Source organism: Eublepharis macularius, chromosome 6 (assembly GCF_028583425.1).
Source record: "Eublepharis macularius isolate TG4126 chromosome 6, MPM_Emac_v1.0, whole genome shotgun sequence".
In the NCBI taxonomy this organism is placed as follows: domain Eukaryota; kingdom Metazoa; phylum Chordata; class Lepidosauria; order Squamata; family Eublepharidae; genus Eublepharis; species Eublepharis macularius.
The window spans coordinates 68,249,429-68,267,769 of record NC_072795.1 but is presented as its reverse complement, the minus strand read 5'-3'; the positions used below and the strand labels follow the sequence as shown (position 1 = coordinate 68,267,769).

General features: G+C 37.9%; 1 protein-coding gene across 1 annotated transcript in view; it reads left to right on the top strand.

Annotated features, from left to right (window-relative positions):
- PCGF6 (polycomb group ring finger 6) overlaps positions 1-18,341 on the top strand; it is a 34,237-nt gene that overhangs the window by 3,010 nt on the left and 12,886 nt on the right. The window contains exons 2-8 of the mRNA XM_054983080.1: positions 90-189; positions 1,874-1,970; positions 2,487-2,542; positions 3,444-3,503; positions 5,049-5,157; positions 9,333-9,360; positions 14,557-14,655. Coding sequence (XP_054839055.1) covers positions 90-189; positions 1,874-1,970; positions 2,487-2,542; positions 3,444-3,503; positions 5,049-5,157; positions 9,333-9,360; positions 14,557-14,655 — 549 coding nt within the window. The remainder of the gene's footprint in view (positions 1-89; positions 190-1,873; positions 1,971-2,486; positions 2,543-3,443; positions 3,504-5,048; positions 5,158-9,332; positions 9,361-14,556; positions 14,656-18,341) is intronic.

Here is an 18,341-nt window from a genome sequence, read left to right as displayed (position 1 = left end):
GCAATGTTTAAGCATTTCTAAACATATTTTGTGTAAATAGCTAGCAGATCTTTTTAAAATTCTAAAACAAACATCTTGTTCACTTGCAGCGTATGATTAACCTCTCTGAGCTGACACCATATATAATGTGTTCCATCTGCAAGGGGTATTTCATAGATGCAACAACTATCACAGAGTGTCTTCATACCTGTAAGTATAGGATTGCTTTCTTGTTCAAAAGAAACAATTTCATAGTCATGGAAAAATTAAATTTTGAGTATATCATGATCACTTTAATAGCTTGATCAGCATCAAGACAATCTACTGTATTTACTCAAAAGGAAAATGACTTAGAATGTAAGACACCCTCCCACAAGAGAAGTCAGTACTTACAAGCAGATGGGCAAGAATTAACACGCACACCCAAGAGATGAGCCAGCCATCCTGTATAGGTATCCTCTTTCTACCAGTCTCTGTCTTTCCCCTCCCTTCTCTTGAGCACCATCTGGTCCTCCTCTTCCTCTAACCATCACAATTCACAGTGCAGACCTGAAAAAAGCAGTGATTGTCAGCTTCTGCAGTTCCTCCCCCCGTTAATGAGCTGAGCTCGTATCTCCTCAGCTCAGTGCTATCATGCAATGGCCACTATGGTAGCCTTTGCAAGGCTTGGCACTTGGGGCTGCTGACGCTTACAGTGTTTCCTGTGGGCCACCTGGTGAGTAAGAGGTGAAGTTGTTTGCTTTTCCCTTGCCTCCTGCCTGTAGTCCCTGCAGGTGTTCCCTTTCTTGTGCTCTCGTCTGTACCGCACATCAGTTTTCTCCCTTCTACTACCCAGTTCTGGGAAGGAGTCTGCTCTTTTTGGCTAGGCTTGGAGAAAGTACATCCAGCTAATGGAAGGTGCACTCTTTTGCCTCTCTTTGCAATCTCTGGGAGTAGCACCCCTTCCCCAGCAGACACTGTCAGTCCCATTGTCTGGGCCATGTTGAGAATGTGGTCCCTGATCCAGGGGGAGGGGACTGCACCCTGAAGTGCTGTAGACACTGCTCTATGGACCTGAATACCTCTTTATATTAGGTTTGGTCAGTACAGAGCTTTCATACTTCTTACTAATTGTACATTATTATTATTTTCTGTGCCTGAAGAGATCTCTAAGTATGCAAACTTATGATCTGGGATTAAGCACTATTGAAAAAAGTAGGACTTAGTTCTAAGTAGACATGCATAGGATTGTGCTGTAAATCCTGCAGGTCGCTCACTAGGCTGGATTTCAGCCGATAGTTATGAAGTTCCAGATTCAAACCCTGGAGTCCCTGAAATCTACCACAGAATGACATTACTGGAACTTTCAGCAGCCTTGTCCAAACAATGAATTTAAATTCCACTGGATCTTCTTGGTAAGTATGCTTAGAACTGCAGCCTTGGTGTGTGTAGCTGTGAGCTGAATTCTCTTTGGTCCACCCTATATTAAATGAACACTTAAAGGATACAGATTCCATATTGTAGCAATACATGAATATAAATATTTGAGCAATCTTAAATTTTTCTCTTTGTCGTCTCTAAGAAATAATTTACTGTGGAAAAGGAGATAGAACTAATGGCTCAAGAAATAAAACATATGAATGCAGTTTGTCTTTAAAGGCATCAGAACCTGATGCGGCATCCGATGTGCTGCTGCTTTTGAGTAATACATTGCTTGCAGGCTGTGGAATACTGTCGATAAGAATTGTCTTTATCATGAATATAGTTTTAGAATTGACTATAACTCTGAACCCAGCGTTAGTTTTCACTTTTCTGTTTTGCTTTGCATTCTAGGCTGCCTATATTACACTTTGTGGTGTTTTTGTTATAATTCATAATAGACATGTAACTACTGCTTTGTTCTTTTTTTTAACAGTCTGTAAGAGCTGCATAGTAAGACATTTTTATTACAGTAATAGATGTCCAAAATGCAACATTGTAGTGCATCAGACACAGCCTCTTTATAATATAAGGTAAGGTATTTGAGTTGTGGTTTACTATTTAGTTCGCCTCTAAAGGAACAATGATTTTTTTTTAAAATGCCCTTGTGCTAGTTTCAAACAAGCCATCCAAATGGGAGGAAACATCTCTTCCCACAAAACAAATCTAGTAGCCCACACAAATATGATCAGTTCCCTTTGTCATAATAGAACAAAGATGTGTGGTAGATTCAGGAAGAGATTTACTCCATGGTCCTTGAAATTCCCCCATTTGAGAGTTATCCTTAGCATGTTTTTCCCTCTAATATCAATCAACTGTTGTTAAAGACTTGATAATGAAGTTGGTTTTGCAGTTATGATCTGTTAGCTAGTACCTCCATTCTTTCCAGAAGTTGGCTTATATATTCTAGTTGGATAGAACAGGATAACTTAGGTAATTTGTTATGTTTGAAAATAATGTCTAATGCCTTGTATTTTGTATCCATACTTCACCAATTTAATGCGGCAGCGTGAGTCCTGCATTCAATAATTATTTTTTCCCTACTATAGACTGGATCGACAATTGCAAGACATAGTATATAAATTAGTTGTCAACTTGGAGGAAAGTAAGTTTTCTTCTTTGAGCTTCTTGCTATTAGACTAAAGATATGCTTAACTAGAGAATACATGAGGTATAATACAGGTACTTCTTGTGTTCAGTAATACTGTTAATTGCCATTTCTTGAGATTAGACAATATATATTTTCTTTTGAGAGATTGCTCTAGAAGCACAAACTCTGTGATATGGTATGAAGTACAACAATTTGAGAATCTTGAATTTCATATTTTAAAAAACAGTTTTGTTGACCTTATGGTTGTAAAGAGAAGCTTGAAAATTTGTGGGAAGTTTCTGGAGAAATCTGAGTAGGCATTAAGTTGACCTGAAGGGTGGTATATAAATCAAATGTTATTATTATGTTATTATATTATTATTTTGTCCCATCAAGTTTTTATTGAATTCATTTAACAGATTCTATTGCTATCATTTGCACAACAGTGTGCTCACAATTACAGTTTGAATACTTTAATCAAAGCCAGTGGGATTAAACCAGACAGAATATTAGAGCACAAAGTGGTGAATTGCAAGTTTAGTGCTGAACTGTTGTGTGGTTGAACACTTATAAAGCTGAAGTATTCTCTTAAATCTATGAGAAACACCAGTGGCAGTGGTGATTGATAAATGCAAGTGAACATGAATAATTCAAGACCTCTTTTCCCACCATTGGAAAGAGTCTTAATGTCAGTGGAACGGGTTTTCACTGATTTCCACCTTCCCCCAATTGCAGATTCCCACTTTGCATTCACTGCTGTTCCTTGGGGGTCCCTTGACCCTTGAGTGCAGAGTTTCAAGAGCCCACTTTTTATACTTTGAATCCAACCCAGTATGGATTTCAAATTTTAAATTACTAAATGTGCGTATATATTGTATTTGCTACACTGAACAAAACCAAACTTTGTTTATTTTAGGGGAGAAAAAGCAAATGCATGATTTCTACAGGGAGAGAGGTCTAGAAATACCCAAACCTGGTAAGTAGCAACACTTTAAAAACAAATTGCCATGCTGTTTCAGACCAGTGGATCACATAGCTCAACATTCTAACTACTGGCTGTGTTTAGTTGGATACCACAGATATGTTTGTGAACAGTGCATAATAGTAGTTTGTGTCCCTGTTAGATATTGTAGTTTGTGTGAAAGTTAGAGGAATAATAGATGATTGATAGAGCTGACTGTAATACTTCAACCAATTAAACTTTTTTGAATTAAGCCTTCGACAATATATCTTTTTGAACAGTTTCTCAGGTTAAAAATATATTCCTCTGCCATACAAGAACACTATTAATCTTAGTTAACTAACTTAAAGATTATTTGATTAAAGGTGCTATAAAAGTGCAAAGTATTTTATGAGAATTGTGGTCCAGAAAAGAAATATATAGGTAGCATTGCTGATACGAGAAATGTCTTGGTTGGTGACTTTGTTTATATGTAATAAAAGCAGCTAATTTTACTTCCTAGAGCAACTCCATCCAGTCATTTAATGTAACTGATAGTCCATATTGAAGCAGCATGAGAGCTTTTTAAAATAGAAACACTTTAGAACAGAAAGGCCTCAGTCATGAGGATAAGGTCTTCAGGATCAGGGCTGTATTGGTTAATTCCTCTAAACCACCCCTGCTTAAGGTCAAACTAGACAAGACGGTGAGATTTCCATAACTGTCACTCCAGGCTCTTTAAAATGCACTTCTTATGTGTGTGAAGTGCCATTTTCCTGACCTGAAATGGTCCTCCTGGGGAGCAGCTGTGTAGCAACACATACTGTAAGTTTCCCCACTGAGGCAAGTAGTTGTTTCTGAATACCCTTTCAGGTAGGGGAAACATTGCAGGGGAGAAATCTTCTAAAAACCATTCATGCAGTGCCATTACAGTCAGGATGCCTGGTAATCACATGTTCCCAGTAATCACATTTTTAAAACATGCTAGGAACTCTGTTTAGAGAACTCCCAGCATCTTTTTTCACTTTGCTTTCATTTTCCCCGTAACTGAAATTTGATATGTCAACTATAGATCCATAAGATACAGGGCTTTTCCCATAGTGGGACCTTTTTTGGAACTCTGTTCCTAATCTTTGAGTTTTAGATGCTGGGTGAAGATGTTTTCCCCTAGTATATGGTGCTTATCGTGGCCTTTTAGCTCTTGCTCTGACCTTAGGAGCAGGAGTCCGTATGTTCAAAAACCCAGAGTGATATGGAAGACATTGAGGGCAGGTGGTTTCTTATCACACTGAGATACTCTGACTCTCTTCTTTATAAGGCGAGGGAGCTGTTAGGGACCCTGGACACTTGCCCTGGAAAGTTAATGAGCAGCTGTGGAGAGGGAAGAATGAAGGGGAGGGAGAATTGAGTTAAATTTGTAACAAACAGTACTTTCCTACCATTAGTATAGCAGTGCATCCCTCTTTAAAAAGTGACTCGGGTTATGCATTCCTGAATTATGTTATGGTGCTATGTAACTTATTTTATGTTTTCATACATAGAATCTTTGCTTTCTATTTTTCCCCTCTTTTTGTTTCTTAGCTATGCCACAGCCAGTTGCTGTTGCCAGGGGAAGACCCCGCAAAGTAGTAGGCTCAGTGTTCCGTATCCCCCCAGAACTTGACATGTCGCTGCTCCTGGAATTTATTGGGTGAGTGAAACAAAAATTTATTATTTGTGAGCCATGGCAATTGGAAGTTCCAAGGACATATACACTTGTAGTAGGGCACCAGCCTTATCAGAGCTGTGCACACCCCAATAACTGGAAACCATACCTTTCTCTGTTCCCATGCCTTGTGACTGCAGAGATTCTGCAGTATTGGAATTGTGACCAAACAATGGTTTGCTTATTTGGAAAGTCTCTTTTCTTTCTTTAAACAATAATGAATTCTTAGGAAGTCAGATTCCAACTTGCTTTATTATGCACTACAGCATTACATCTAACTTTTCTTACAAAGAGCATGCATAAGGAGTCTTGCTGGAAAATGAGAGAACCCATACTATTTCATTAACCAGTGGATTCTAAAAGTACCAGTTTGCAACAACTGGAGTTGCTCTTTTTCTTTCTATTTTCTGGAGATGGTCAGCTCCATAACAATAAGGGTCTTTGTGGGATTGTAATAATAGAATTGTTTTTACATTGTTAAATGCGGAACACAGTTTAAAATATTATTTGCATTAATATCCCACATTTCCTTCAAGGAGGTTAAAATGGTGTGCATTAGATTATCATATTTTATGGTAAATCTGTGTAGTACATTAGGTTGAGATACAATGATTTACCAAAAGCCCAGTAAACTTTTTAACCAAGTGGAGATTTGAGCCTAGATATTCCCAGGACAGTTCCACCACTTTATCCATTATGCCAGCCTACATACTCCCTAAGTAGAATCTTGCTGTAGCCTGGAGTCTGTCTAGTTCTCATAAAATATGAGGTCCAGATGTCAAATATATAAATGTTTAGTTTGACTTCTACACACATCCTGTCAAAATGTTCATTCCCTGTTATTTATACTACAGTTTTTACTTGTTTCTTGATCTTGATACAAGTTACCAGGTAGGGGATTGAAGTTGCAATGTTGTCAGTCCTCTATTTAGGGGACAAAAGTTGTATATTTTAGCTATGTATTGCCAGTGTATTTTAGAACTTAAATATCAATTATCCAGTACTTGCAAGATGCACATTGTTCCAACACTAATATCTTTTCCTGACTTGTCCTTCAGTAGCTCTCTTTAACAAATAAATTGAAAAGCAATTTAACTCATAAACTTTCTTAATAACCCCTTTGCAGGCTGCAGATTTCCAAATATTTTTTGACAGGCAGCCTTTGCAAATTTATAGAAACATGAAGGTTGCCTGTAACTTTGCTGTGTGTGTTTGTGTGTGTGCATGCTGTATTGTAGCATATCCCCCCCCCAACACATGCTGCATCCTGAAATGCCCCCATTGCCATCCCTGGAGATCCCTGTTCCCCAAGGACAGCTTTTCAGAAGCATTTCAAGCTGTAGCAGGAGAGGGAGAAGGAAGGAAGTTGCATTCTGTGGGCAGAGATCATTCTATTGAAATGATTTGATGGACTCAGACCATAGTTATCAATAGTTTTATTTGAGCTTAAAACACAGCACATCTTTTGAATTGGAAGCCGATATTTGTATGCCCTGCTCATGGACAGTGTTCTTATGTCATGAAAAAGTTATGTTGACACTCTTTACAACAAATGTTTGCTAGCCTTTATAGAGGTTATCTTTATGTAGAAAAAGAGTAACATGAGCAATGGTTCAGCCTTGTCCTGTTAATTTAAGCAGAGGAAATGAACCAGGTGGCAATTACTGATTATCAGGACAGTTTATTGGGGTGATAGTATAGCAAGACACTCTGATATATTGTAAACTTATACAGTGCACCTTTCAAATAACAAATGCTGTTTTTATGCAACATTCTAAAAATGTATTAATTATGTCATCATTCTTGCTTGGGGCATCATTAGGTTAGCTGTGAAGAAGAAGCTGGAAAGGTGACAACTGTTTATTGATACAGAGCATCCATGAAAATGTTGATGATTTAAAATTTCACAAACCTGGTGTTAGAAAATAAAAAAACAAGTCACTTGTGAGAGAAAATGTGCTTAGAGGTTTTTAAGAGAAACTGTCTGTGCTATAGAAGATTTTGCTTAGGGCTAAATTTAAGATTAATTTTGGAATGATTTGTATTCTGTTCAGTTTATTTTCTTTAATTATGATTCTGTATCTTCAGTATTGTTTTAAAAATAATTTGATTTTAAGTTAGTCATTGAGCTGAAATTTACTGCTTCTTAAATAAATTACAATCTAACAAATTCAGAACTGAGCAGCTCCATGGTTTTACATGAGATTCTGTAGGAGTTCGTATAAAAAACAAACCAGCCTGTTCTTCAACATTTTAATCCAATTAAGGTTTTAGAGACTTTTTTTCTTAAGTGTCAAATGGTATACTGACACTTAACAGTCTGATTTGCTGTCCAGAAGAATAGTGAGTTGACTGTAGAATAATGGGATGGATTTGTTTTGTCAAGAGCAGTGATTTTCTTCTGTGCAAGGAGCCTGCTTGCCAGCAGATCTTCTTCTACCAATGAAAGACCCTCTTGTATCATGGAGAGCTCTTTTTGCCAGAGGAAAACACCACCCTGAGTGGAACAGATCCATGGGATCCAGCCCAGTTAAACAAAAACGACTAGACCATAAAAAGGTTTGATATGCTTACAAAAGAGTGGCATTTGCGCAGCGTATTATGAACTTGTGCATCTTTTATACAAGCACTTGTGTAAATAATGTCCATTGAATATAAAAAAGAAAATGGAATTTTGAATTTATCTGATTCTACATTACTCAGACGAAATTTAGCAATGGTTAAATTCTTCCTGCAATAGTAGAAAGAAATTGGAGACGCCTAAATGAGAAACTGTGGTCACTTTGTTTCAAATAACATGCTTTCCCAGATCTTCTGTTCATCATTCAGACATGCATGTAAATAAAGCACTAAACTTTAGGCATTTTGAAAGATAAAATTATCTGGAAGAACGTGTTTTCCTGTTTCTGGGATAAAACAGATAATAAATAAATTTTTAAAAAATATTTTGACTGTTGATTACAGAATTCAAGGCTCTAATGCATATATAGTTCTGCTGAAGTCAAACAGACTAATTTACCTAATATTTAGTGTTACAGTCTGAACTAAGATTCGGGTCCAGTAGCGCCTTAGAGACCAACTAGATTTCCAGGGTATGAGCTTTTGAGAGTCGAAGCTCATACCTTGTATTTCTGATTGGTCTCTTCAGTGCTACTGGTCTCAAGTCTCGCTGTTCTACTACAGACCTGCACAGCCTAAACTAAGATCAAGTTATATTAGCACTGTAATGGAGGAATTTGTTCCTATAACAGTATAAAAGCAGCCTTTTTTTGTAATTAAAAGTTTCCCCTCATGTATCGGAATACATTTATATTGTAATCCTAAGCAAAGTTATACATTTTAAAGCCCATTGACTTCAGTGGATTTAGCATGGTGTAGCTCTGCTAACTATTGCTCTGAATAAAATAATAAACCACTAAAATAATTTGCCATTTATAGACAAAAGTGTATAAAATAGACTCTCCCAATTTATCTCAAGTCTGTTTTGCATATCTTCTGTCACTAATTTAAAATTAACATGAAACTGCTGGATGAGATCATTCCAAGTGTGAGATTGGTGTCATCCGTATGCTAATAAGACCCATTATATTTGTCATTTTCAACTGAAGAAGAACAGCTGTTATGGCTGTGAACGAGTACGTGAATGCTATAACAGGCTGGGTGAAGATTAATAAAATGATACTTTATGTAAATGATATGGAGGTGGTGATGATTAGTGACCCGCTTTCCCTAGGAGATGAAGGGTTTCACTGTTGTTGCTAGGGGGAAACACTTCCAACAAAGTCATTTTTCCCCAACTAATTCATTGATTCTATACCTTCCTAAATGATCAGTAAAATTCTTATAATCTTTGCCTTGATAACTTCTTGGATCGACTACCGCAGTTTGTTTGGGGGTGGTCTTTGAAGATTTCCATCCATCAGTGCTAATTGGTAACGAGCACTGCTGTTTGCTTCTAGGAGCTGGATATACAGCATATAAAAACTGTACTCTTGCAACTGCACCAGCTGCCTGTTTGCTCCCAGTAACAATCTGAGGGGCTGGTGAAAAAATCTATATGAAAGCTATATATAATTGCATTGTGTTTATTTACCAGTTTAAGCATGCAAACACATGTAGTTGAAGAGGTATTGATTGTGTTAATTCTTTTTTTCTTTCAGAGCTAATGATCTCTCAGGGAATTTTAAGGTGTGAATGTTACTAAAGTTTATCTACCTATATTTCACTTTTAATTACATGCATAATTAAAATCTTAGCACTTTGAAAACAAGTTATTGTCTTGAATATGCATTGGGGTAAATCCAAATGTTGTTCTTCCACCAGCAGAGTGAATGGAGTATTTTTGTCAGTTTCCTCCTCCTCACTTTGCCTTCACACAAGGTCCATTTCAAGGAACTCATTTGGTGGCAGTGGGAGGAGGTAGATGGGAAAGTTACATTCCTCTGGCAAAAGTGTTATTTGTTGATGGAAAATGACCTTTGGATCCAGGTCCATGTTTCTGAATACTTTCTTGTAGAACAGAACAGTGCATTTATAAAGGTAGAGATGCCATTTTTTAGTTTGGGATCATAAAATATCACGGAAGTTTTAGTTCTTCTAAGAAATGAGCGACTAGTATTTCCTATATCGAATTTGTTCAAGGATTAAACTGTTACTGAAAAGCTCAGAGGCATGATCCAAAATTTGATTTGACTGAAGATGATCTGATATTTGTAAAGCAGTTAGTACGAATGTATATTTGCATACTTCTAAACATATGATTAGAGTTTTCTTAAAGTAGCTTAATTTCTCTTTCATAACTGAAATACATCTCAGGGCAGCCCTAAATATAATATGATGTTATGTAACTTTTCACCAGTATTGGGGTTGTTTATGTTTTTAATATAAAACTACCATGGAAGGCTGTCATCTGGCATAGTACAGTTTGGTGGAGAGGCAGTTTGGCCTTCTCTCTTCCTGCCACTTGTCCATTCAAAATTGTTCCCTGAGTTGCTTTTCTTCCTGATGAGAAAATATATGGAATCTTGTATTTTTCCCCTCTGTGGGTAAAAGCCACAAGCAGGATACAAATCTCATGAGTTCTCTTCTCAAGACTGCAGCATCCTGTTGCTGCATTTTCCATTAAAAATAAGTTGCATGTTGCTTGCATCATACATACATAGCACAACAGCTGTATGAATAAAGATGGCGGTCCTTAAGATACAAAAAAATACTAAAAAGCAATCTCCTACACATTGAGATAATAGAACTATTTTTATGTGCTGACTGTAGTGTTAGTGGGAAGTTTTACTTGGCATGCTCTTTTCTCTGTTTTCTGCTAAACTGTAATTGGGGTTGTGCTGACAGTCTTATTTCATTATTTAGCTGAATTCTTAGAGACCCTGAGCTGTATTCCAGATACTTAATGCAGTTGTAAATTGTAGTGTCTCACTACATTAGCTGAGCTTTCATTCTAACAAGTTAGTAGAAATACAGCCTTTGCAGAACACCTGAAGCAAGGCCTCCAAAAATGACTGGAGTTGATGGCTAGCTTCATATGGGAGAAAACTGTCCTTAAGATATGCTGGCTCAAAGCCATTTAGGTCCAGTACCTTGAATTGGGCCCAGAAGCAAATTGGGAGTCAGTGCAGATGGAACAAGACGGGAGAGGGATGGTCCCTACGACCCACTCTAGTCAAATTTCTGGCCGCAGCATTCTGTACCAATTGTAGCATCCGGACAGTTTCCAAGGGCGCATATTGGACGCATTGCAATAATCTAATTGAGATGTTATGAAGATATGCACTGCAGTGGCAAAATCTTTCCCACCCAGGAAGGGCTGCAGCTGTCTCACTAGCTAAAGCTGGTGAAAGATACCAGTTGCCACTACCGCCATCTATGAGGCCCAGGTCCAGTAGCACCACAAGCTATGAACCTGTTTGGAGGAGTGCAACCCATCTAGAACAGAAGGTATTCCAATTCCTGGGTCAACCCCCCCCCACTACCAGTAGCACCCCTGTTTTGGGTGGACTAAATTTCAGTTTGTTAGGCCTCATCCATCCTAAAACTGCCTACACGCACCTGTTCACAGTTTCCACAGCCTCCCTGGGATCTGCAGGAAGCGCAAAATAGAGCTGAGAATCATCCTTATATTGTTGGCAACTCAGTCCAAATCTCTTGTTGACGTCTTTCAGTGGCTTTATATAGATTTTGAAAAGTATAAGACCCCAGGGGCCAAGAGGCAGAGCAGCAGTCCTCCAGCACCAATCACACTCTGAAATGTGCCTTTGAGGTAGGACCAAAACTACTGCATTCCCAACCTTGAAAGGCAGTCCAGAAGGATCAATGGTAACAAAATTCAGTAAAAGGAGAATTAACAGGGTCGCACTCCCCCTGTCCATTTCTCGGCACAGCTCATCCACCAGAGTAACCAAGGCCATTTTATTCTCACAACCATCCCTGGAACCAGATTGGAACAGATCTAAGCCACCACTCTTTTAATCACCTTGCTCAAGAATGGCACATTTAAGACTGGATGGTAGATATTCAACTCTCAGTGACAGAGCACTGCATTCTGTCTGGCAAAGTATTACATTTTATTAAGTGTCCCCAGCATTTAATCTGTATTATCCCCATTAAATTTTCTGGCATTGTATGCAATTGTTTAGTTTTTTAAAAAGAAAGGAATAGGGTTTCTTTTAGTTTTTAATTCTGCCTATATAGCGTCTCTACACAAGACGCCTCGACGAGTGTTCATCAGGTGTAGGGAGACACACTGTTAGCTGGGAAGCTTAGTTTAAAAAGACAACTGGTGGAGATTGCTCCTCAGAGGGTTTGTTAATTGCATCTTCGTCTCCCTGAATGCTCTGTCAATTTCATCTCTCCAGTCTAAAACTGTGGGATCGCAACTAGAGGGCAGCAAGGAATGGAAATGGGCTGGAGCTGCCTTCCAGAGCTGGACTTGGACCTGGAGAGGTTATAATGGGCTTCCCTTCTGGCATTTCACGGCCCCTTCACACAGCTCCAGTATATAGCAAAGCCTTTGCCCTGCTACCAGCTCTGTCTTTTTAAATTACTCTTCCTGGCTAACATTTTATCTCCTGACATGTGTTCTTCATGTGTCAGATGTCTCATGTAGAGAGACTCGTAGTATGTGGGCTTTCAGAAATACCTGAAGTCTTGGAGTTGTATAATGTTGATATCAAAAGAGAACTGTTGTTTCATTAGTTCAAATAGTCTTGCCTTTTTTTCTGTCCCTGCATCCTGTAATCTTCACTCCAGCCATATGCTTCTTTTCTAGATGGGAAGAACATCTTTGTGTTTACAAGTGCAATTCTAAGCAAAGTTACATTTTTTAAGTCTAGTAATTTCAGTCAATTTAGAACAGTGTAAGTCTGTTTAAGAATGCAGTGGAGAAAACTGTAACACTCAAACTAATTACTGAAGGATATCCGTAGAGCAATATTGCTGCCGAATAAGAGGCCTCACATAAGTTCTATACTGCTGTGGCATTCTACACATTTGTCTTTTGTTTTCTGAGCAGCCTGCAAGCCTTAAATAACTAATGAAATATATTTTAGAGTTCTAGTAAAAGCTCTTGATTTCCCCCCAACCCTCAGTGGGAATGAAGCAGGTGCTTTCATAGTGGTGGCAGGGCTGGGATGAGTGAAGAGGCTGTAATGAGACACCTGCCTCATTCCAGCATCTTCACTTATCCTAGCCCTGCCATCACTAAGAAAGGCTTTCTTAAAAGAAAATGTAGAATTGCACAATGATATATGATGGTAATTCATATGCATTGTGTATGCTGCTACAGCACAACTGGGCATATTTTTGTGCACGTATTTTATTGGTGTCACTGCCCTTATCATAGCATTGTCACCTTCATAATTTCAAGAAAGAGTTTCCCATGTTCTTGAAGTATTTTTTTCGTCTTTAAAACATTAGTGAACACTCTGTGGAGAGTAGACACTTGGCAGGACGAGGAGAATTGGTTACACTTGATCAGGATCTGGGCTTCAGGAGGAGACTAGATTACTTAGAGTGATTCCGTACACGTTGGATAATGCACTTCCAATCCTGTTTATAGATCATTTGAAACAGATTTTTTCGTGTGCGGAACAAAAAATCCACCTCAAACTATTGATAAAGTGCATTATCCAACGTGTGCGGAATCAGCCTTATTTTCATGTAGTTGTCAGCACTTCATACACCAGTTAACATAATACAAATTTTGAATTATGATCATGCAATCTCAATGTATGCATAGAGTGATTCCGCACACGTTGGATAATGCACTTCCAATCCTGTTTATAGATAATTTGAAACAGATTTTTTCATGTGTGGAACAAAAAATCCACCTCAAACTATTGATAAAGTGCATTGAAAGTGCATTATCCAACGTGTGTGGAATCAGCCTTATTTTCATGTAGTTGTCAGCACTTCATACACCAGTTAACATAATACAAATTTTGAATTATGATAATGCAATCTCAATGTATGCAAAACAAATTTTCAGCATTTCTGAACTGCTCAAAGAATCTTATGCAGAGAAAGTAATTCAAAGGCCCCAACACTTTTTTTTTTTTGCTTTAAGAGATTGGGTCTCAATGTACAATTAAAGCCTTCATAGTCACCAAACAAATTTTAAAAATTAAAAAGTAAGAAATTTGTTTTTTCCAAATGTGTGTGAAATTTAATTATTCATATATAAAACTCCTTTATACTATAATCTCAAATATTAAAAATTAATTCATAAAGAAATGTATCTAGAAAACCATTTTTTTAAAAGAAAACTGTAAGGCTAAGGCTCAAAAGTAAGTACTGTGGTTCTGTTTTCAGTAGTTACATCTCCTTTTCATTTGTAAGTTGTATAAAATAATTTGTTATGACTTGGAAAATAGTAATTTATTTTATTGATTTAAAGCATAGTCTGAATTTACTAATTTTTTTAAATCCCCTTTTTGAATCCTAAGTTTTTGTCTGCTTTAGTCAACTGAAAAAAAATAGAAGCACAACCAGACAGCACACAATATTTGTAGGACTGTACAAAGCAACTACTGGAAATAGTAGCATTGGTGGATGTAGCCATCTACGTTCAGTGTTTGAGGGAGGTATTTCCCATTGCCATAATTTCTGATCATATGTTCAGAGGGACCATAGTAGTAGGGGGCGGGAATAACTGGCCTATGCAGCCTGTGAACCACTTAAGCCGATCTTATTGTGGCAGACATGAGGACTTAATGACACTATAGATATGTTGACTTGTTTTAATCCTCAGGGGTCATACTGGTGAGTTTTTAAAAAAAAAATAAAAGTGGGATATAGTCCAAAAAAATACTGTTTAAAAATATCCTTTGCATTAAGTAACCTAACAGTTTAAAATCTGCTGCCTTCTTTCTATAGCCTCTGGAAAAGAAGTTTGTACGGGTTTCAGGAGAAGCAACAATTGGACATGTTGAGAAATTTCTCCGAAGAAAGATGGATCTTGATCCTGGCTGTCAGGTATGATGTGGTACTTGCACCATACAGTGGAATGATGCTCTTATCTTTCCACCTGCACATCAACTATAGCGTGCAGGTGAATAAGGTTGTAGCACAGTAGTTAAGTGGATGGGCTGCAAATCAGCATTCTACTGGTTTGAATTCCACTAATGCTATGAGCTCAGCAGGTGATGTTGGGTAAGCCACTCCACTCAGCCCCAGCTCCCTAGCTGTATTGTGAGGGTTATATTAACACAGACTTTGTTCATTGCTCTGAGTGGGGCATTAATCAGTCAAGAAGTGCTGTATATAAGCACAGTGATTAATATTACATTTTTCATGAAGTACTTTTCAGAAGGCTCTATGTAATTTGGAAAAGTCAGACTTGCTACATTTTATATAAATGTGTAACAAGACACTTGTCAGAGACTGCGGAATAAACTAGACTAAAGCAAAAAAACAAAATTGAGAGGCCTAACGATGATTTGGACTTCTTATTGTGCTGCATGATGTCTGTTCACGCCTGCTTCTTTCTCTGATAAATCAGGAAGCAGGGTGAATTGTCATCAGTGGAAAGCCTGCAGTTCACTTTAAAAACTATTGTGCCACAATCTGACCTTGAAATAAAAAATGGCCTTGCATTCATTTCCCATACAGGCATGTCCTTAAGGAGTCCAGGGTTAATTAGGGTTGGAGCTAAGGGTATTCTTTGCAGGGACATGGTCCTAGCCTTTACTTTACTTAATTACTATAAGCTGACAATATGTCTCTTGCTTTTATTGATAATTTAAACTCTCTGTCTTGGTATCTGAGGTGATAATTATTTTTGTGCCTGCATCATTGATTTATAACTCCAGCATGAATCTTAATTATATATAATTGGAACTTTGTTTTTCTGTTAACTGTGATTTTACAGATGCTGGATTTTAAACAATTTGTTTTACTTCAGTTGGAGTATTTGGAATATTTAACTTCAGTAGCTACTTGTCAAAGATACTATGAACTTGCTTTATCTTATTTCTGTGGAGTTTTGCTTTACAGCTTTAGTCTGATAAGAAAAGTTCATAATTATTTTCTATTCTTTTATATTTAAAATTATCCTCAAAGTGTTTGAATACAAATTGTCTCCAGTGTGGTATTGTGATACACAAAACAGGATAGGATGGTATCCACATGATAGGTGTATGTGAGTTTGTTCTTAAAAAAGTAGAGTAAGTCATGTTTTCCCACCACACTCAGTTCTTATGTGGCCCTTGTTTACAGATTTTTAAATTAGCCTTGAGTTGTTGGGTTGGCTTGTTAAATTAGTGTAATAGCATATGAAAGAATCATTTGTTTAAAAAGATAGTTAGGATTGAACAATGTTTACTGCCGCAGTAGCCCAAAGCACCTTTCTTGTGTATTGTGTAGCCAACTATATCAGGTTTTTTTAATTGCTGAATTTTATTGTATAATTTGCTATGTATTTTATGTATTTTATTGTATTTTATGACTGTTGTACCCCGTCCTGAGCCCACTTGTGGGGAGGGCGGGTTAAACACCGAATAAACTAAACTAAACTTTTGTAGCAAAAATTAGTGAGAAAAGTTATTGGTGATTGGAAGTAGCATTTTCCTTGAAGCTGCTTTTAGATGTGCTAATACAGCTTAAAGAAGTGTTCTCTTGTCAGCTGCATATTTCTGAAAACATGCACTGTAAATGAAGATGGGCTTTGAAGAAATAATCCGAAGCACCATGGGCTGCAGCTGGCAATCTCAGCATGCTTAGGGCAAATAGAGTTTCTAGTATATGATAAAGGCATAATAATAACATTGTGTAAAGTAAGAAAGGTTCTGTTCATTAAATTGGGTGATTAGCTCATGTAGCTTTTTGGTCTTAACTTTTGAATTGGCTCCTCACAGGTCTCCCACATGAAAACCCCAAGTACCTTTCAATTGTTGTCTCAATGTGTTCTGGGTAATGCTTTTAGCAAAAGCCCTTCCGAGTAATCCATTGTATGATTCTCCCCTTCTTCCTTCATTCAAATAAAAGCCATAATTTCACATGCTTGTGAGCTGCCCTTGGCTTGAGGTGCAATGCATGCCTGTCTATTGTCCCGCCCCCACCCCCCTCTGCTGAGGGCTCCCCGCAAAAGCCTCAGACTTGGAAGAGTGGGGGTTGGGTTACATCAACCTGCAAGCCCTTATTGCTTCCTCAAGGGCTGTGTCCTTCTCTCTCTCGTGCACACAGACTCAACGCTCCTGTTTATTCTCCCTGTGTCAGAGCCCTCTTTTTAGTCCCCTGGCCCCACTCCAGCCCCGCCTTTCCACTCTTGTACCCACAGGGTGAGATAACCAGTGGTCTAAGGGCTGGAGCACCATCTGGGACAAGCCTCTCCCTCACTGCAGCCAGTTCCTTGTCCCCTCATTGTCTGCAGTGCTGGCGGTTACTGGCCCCACATTGCTGACCAACTGCCCTTTATTGCCTTGTTATAGGCAGGAGCAGAGGTTCAGCAAGGGATGTTTGCTCCTCAGCAGTCTCCAGTCAACTGGGAACACACAGCCTGCCCCTGTTCTTCTAGCTATATGGCTGCCTTGTGAGGGGACCATGCAACCCCCGCATGACCCAGCCACATGGTTGCCCCATGACCTTAGGGCTGCAGCACAGCATCCAGTCTGTCATGTATGTCTTAATGTCACAGTGTTTAATAGATACAATCACTAAAGTACAGGTGTTGTTAAAAGGAGCTATTGAGAAAAAATTGCATTGTTTTATTTTCTTGTGTCACATTGGATTACATTTGTATCATCCAAATCTTGCCTTAGCAGTTAGTACTGAAGCTTTATGCATTGGCAGTGATGCAGTAGAATGAGACATTTGACATTCCAAGCACTTTGAAGAGGTGAAAGAGAAAGCAGCTTTGCAATAATTAATTTAAAGCCACAGAAACAGTATCTTCTAGAGCTGCATCAGTAGAGTTCACATGAGGATATTTGTATGAAGTTACCTGAATGATTTCAAAACCACCATGAATTGTTATTGGATCTGTTTAGAGCAAATTGGTTATGCTTTGTCTGCAGTATTCACAAAGTGGAATATGAGCATTATTTCCTGTGCTGATATTCCACTTTCCTATTCCTTTTCAGGTTGGTTAGTCACACCAATTCTCCATCTTGTTTAATTCCTCATGATATTTTTAACACTAATACCAGAAAAATGTGATTTGTAAGGAAAATAATAATGTGTTTAATGATGACTCCGGAGAGATTGGAAATGGGCTAGATAGTAATTTTGAAATGCAAGTAAAATGTGTGGTTTGCCTTTTATTGTTTCAATTAGATATTCATTTGCCATTTTAAATCATTAAAATCTGGTATTGTGGTTTAGCAAAATTATTTTAATAAAGAAAGGAATTGTTAAGACATAAGTAGAAATATACACAACATTCATGTAAATTGTGTATGGACTGAAATTAAGAAATTTCACTTGGTCACATTTTGCTGTATCTTACCTTCACTAGGTTTTATACACATATCAGCAATTTTCCCAATTCTCTGTGGATAATGATCCACTGTGATCAGTAGGAGGCAGGCTGTGCCAAAAATTTTTTCCAGATATACCCTAGATATTTTTCTACCTCAGAAGAAAATATTTTTGCACACACAAAAAATATGAAAAGTTGGGTTTCTTTTTTTAGAAAAAACAGTAACACACACATACACCCCGCT